The 3,014-nt window shown below is 32.3% G+C and overlaps 1 protein-coding gene across 1 annotated transcript in view; it reads left to right on the forward strand.

The window, feature by feature from the left end:
- The window catches only part of LOC111907398 (WAT1-related protein At1g01070), a 112,760-nt gene extending 112,041 nt beyond the window's left edge, over positions 1-719 (forward strand). Inside the window, exons 3-4 of the mRNA XM_052769648.1 lie at positions 216-317; positions 399-719. Of these exons, the coding sequence (XP_052625608.1) occupies positions 216-317; positions 399-591 (295 nt within the window). The 3' untranslated portion in view covers positions 592-719. The remainder of the gene's footprint in view (positions 1-215; positions 318-398) is intronic.
- Positions 720-3,014: the final 2,295 nt, after the last annotated feature.

Here is a 3,014-nt window from a genome sequence, read left to right on the forward strand (position 1 = left end):
ATCCTTTATGCTGTAAGTCAAATTAAAAAGCATCCTGCCTACTGCCATACTTTTTCTTCATGTTTAGCGTTGCAACTGTATATAAAGGTTAAAAAGAAAGATGCATTTCTATGACAATGATTTGAAGCTTTCCATCTCACTTTCCAGATAATATTTGCTTACAGGGGATCGTAGGGTCGGGGTTTTGCTTTGTTGGGATGTCGTGGTGCGTGAAGGAAAAGGGGTCCAGTTTTCAGTTCTGCTTTCAGTCCTCTTGTTCAGATAATAGCAGCAGTATTCGACATTCCATTTCTACATGAACCATTACATCTTGGAAGGTACTTGCTACTTTATTCATTGATCATATAATTATTCTATCCTGTCGTTGATCCGGTTTTTGGTTGGTTGGTTGTGAACAGTTTAGTGGGATCCGCTATTGTCGTAGCAGGATTGTACATTCTTCTATGGGGAAAGAACAAAGAAATGCAAATGTCTGGCGTTGAAAAAGGAGATCCAGAAAACGAAATGGTGAAGGTTCAAGACCCTGACCCTGAGTCTCATCCCACGGCTGTCACTTGTGGTTCCAAGGACCCGCCAACGGTGGAATGTTAGACCACGTGTCTCGGTCGTCTTTGTTTCTCATCTGAATGCTTTTATGTCACAAACTTGTACAACCGTTTACGATAAGACTATGAGATGCCATATTCCCAATAAAAATAGATTAATTTGTTTGAGGAAAATTAAGCAGAACTTGTGATGTGTGAATTGCACTCACCTCAAATGCACACTACCATAACTATGGCGCTAAACACTTAATTTTCGAGTTCCAAGATAGTCTAGCGCAACTTTTAGGTGGGGATGAAGTCGCCCAAATTATCGGTAAGGACCCAAGGAGTGCATAGTATATGCTAAGCAGTTACATGTAAAAATTAATAGCGGTCACGTTTTTGAAATCGCGATTCTCGTGGCATTAGAATTTATATATATATATATATATATATATATATATATATATATATATATATATATATATATATATATATATATATATATTAATCAGTAAATCATATTTTAAAGTTCAACCCAATCTAGTTAATTAGTTAATTAGTAAATTATAATTTACTTATCATATTTAGTTAATCATACTTTAAATATCATAATTAGTTAATGATACTTCACATACTAGTTACCTATGTCACAATTAATCATACTTTAATACAATCAACAAGAAAACATATGAAATACTTACTATTTTATCATATTTTAACACAATTGGAGTTACCAAGTAAAATGATTAAGTAATTTGATAGTTAATCATAATGTAGTACTGCAAGTTTTCAACATAATTAGCAAGACAACACATACAAGGTTTTAATGGAAGTCATGACAGTAATAAAATTACAATTTTATTCAATGAAATGACACAAAAGTTTTGGTTTAGGTTAAAAAAAACAATTTTATTCAATGTAATGACACAAAAAACATTTTTTTTATGTAAAATTGCCCAAAAGTAGAATTTATTCAAATAACGGTTATAGTGCCGCTATAATGGTGACCATAATCGCTGTAAATCGTGGCGCTAATAGCGCCACCGCTATTCTAACCGTCATTTTGAAATAGCGTTTCTTTACCTCCGCTAACCGCTATAGCGCCGCTATTAACTACATAGAGTATATGTCATATCGTGTCACATTAGTTTTTTAGTAGCCACCTCAATGTTATGTCACTTTTGTCATAAGAGATGCATAACATACGATTTTAAAGGTTGGTCAAATTAATAAAAAAGAATAAAAAAGTAAAATAAAATAAACATATACTTGCACGCATATTTTCTCTACACTATCATTTTCTTCACTTTTTTTCTAACCTAAACATTCAAAATTTCATCTAAAGCCAAGAAGCTTTTCATATCATCATCATGTCATACAAATATTACCCTCACTTCTCAAAACCTATTTGTAGAAGAAAGAAAACAAATCTTTTGGTATACATTTAGAAAAATAAAATATTGGTTATTTTTTGGTAGTCTTTTTAACTTATATAGTTACCAAAAGACTATTTTTTAGCTTAAATGGTTTTCGTATATGTTCTTTACTCAAGTAAAATGACTGTGTTACAAGTGAGAGTTATTGGATAGTTGTTGATTGAATCAAGATCTAATGGGTCAAACAGAACCATGAATCTGACCGGTAAGAGAGGAACTAATAATGAATTAAATATTTCCTAATATGATATCAAACAGTCTCAACTAAGCTAGACTCACTCTCTTACTAGAACCGATAAAAGACATATCAAAAAGCCTTTATATGATATCATTACTAATTGTTAATAGAGTAAATTACAAGATTTGTTGATATTGCATGAAAAGTTTTGGTTTTTGTCAAAAATGTTCCATTATGTGCGGTCCTAAATTTTAGTTTTGTTACAAAGTTTATTACAATTTTGGTTCATGTGGTATTTTGAATTGTATGTAGTTTATCAATATATATATATATATATATATATATATATATATATATATATATATATATATATATATATATATATATATATATATAAAGAGAGAGAGAGAGAGAGAGAGAGAGAGAGGACGGTTCACTTGAGATTAGAAAAAGAGATATTGAGATTCAACCACAGCTATAAATTTTTCATTTCCTGCTCTAACGCTCTAGTGTACCAACAACAACAGTGTATGTGTAATCATAAAAGATTATACATATATCTCCGTTCACAGACTGAGTAATCATATACGAATTATGACAGTTAATAGCAGAAAAGGTGGTGGTGACAGAGATGATGGTGGTATAAACGATAGAGGTGACAGTGGTGGGGTCGACTGGTGTCAAAGGTGGTGGTAGTAGTGGTGGCAGTGGCGGTTGTGGTGGTGGTGATTGTGGCGGAGGAGAAAGGAACGGACGATGCTATATAATCATTTATGATTATATCATGCCTTCCGCGCCGATACGCCGGAGGATTAGAGCGGCAAACTTGAAATATATTGTTGATGTTGAATCTTAAGATCTCTAATTTATTTT

The sequence above is a fragment of the Lactuca sativa genome, chromosome 3 (genome assembly GCF_002870075.4).
Source record: "Lactuca sativa cultivar Salinas chromosome 3, Lsat_Salinas_v11, whole genome shotgun sequence".
Lineage (NCBI taxonomy): Eukaryota > Viridiplantae > Streptophyta > Magnoliopsida > Asterales > Asteraceae > Lactuca > Lactuca sativa.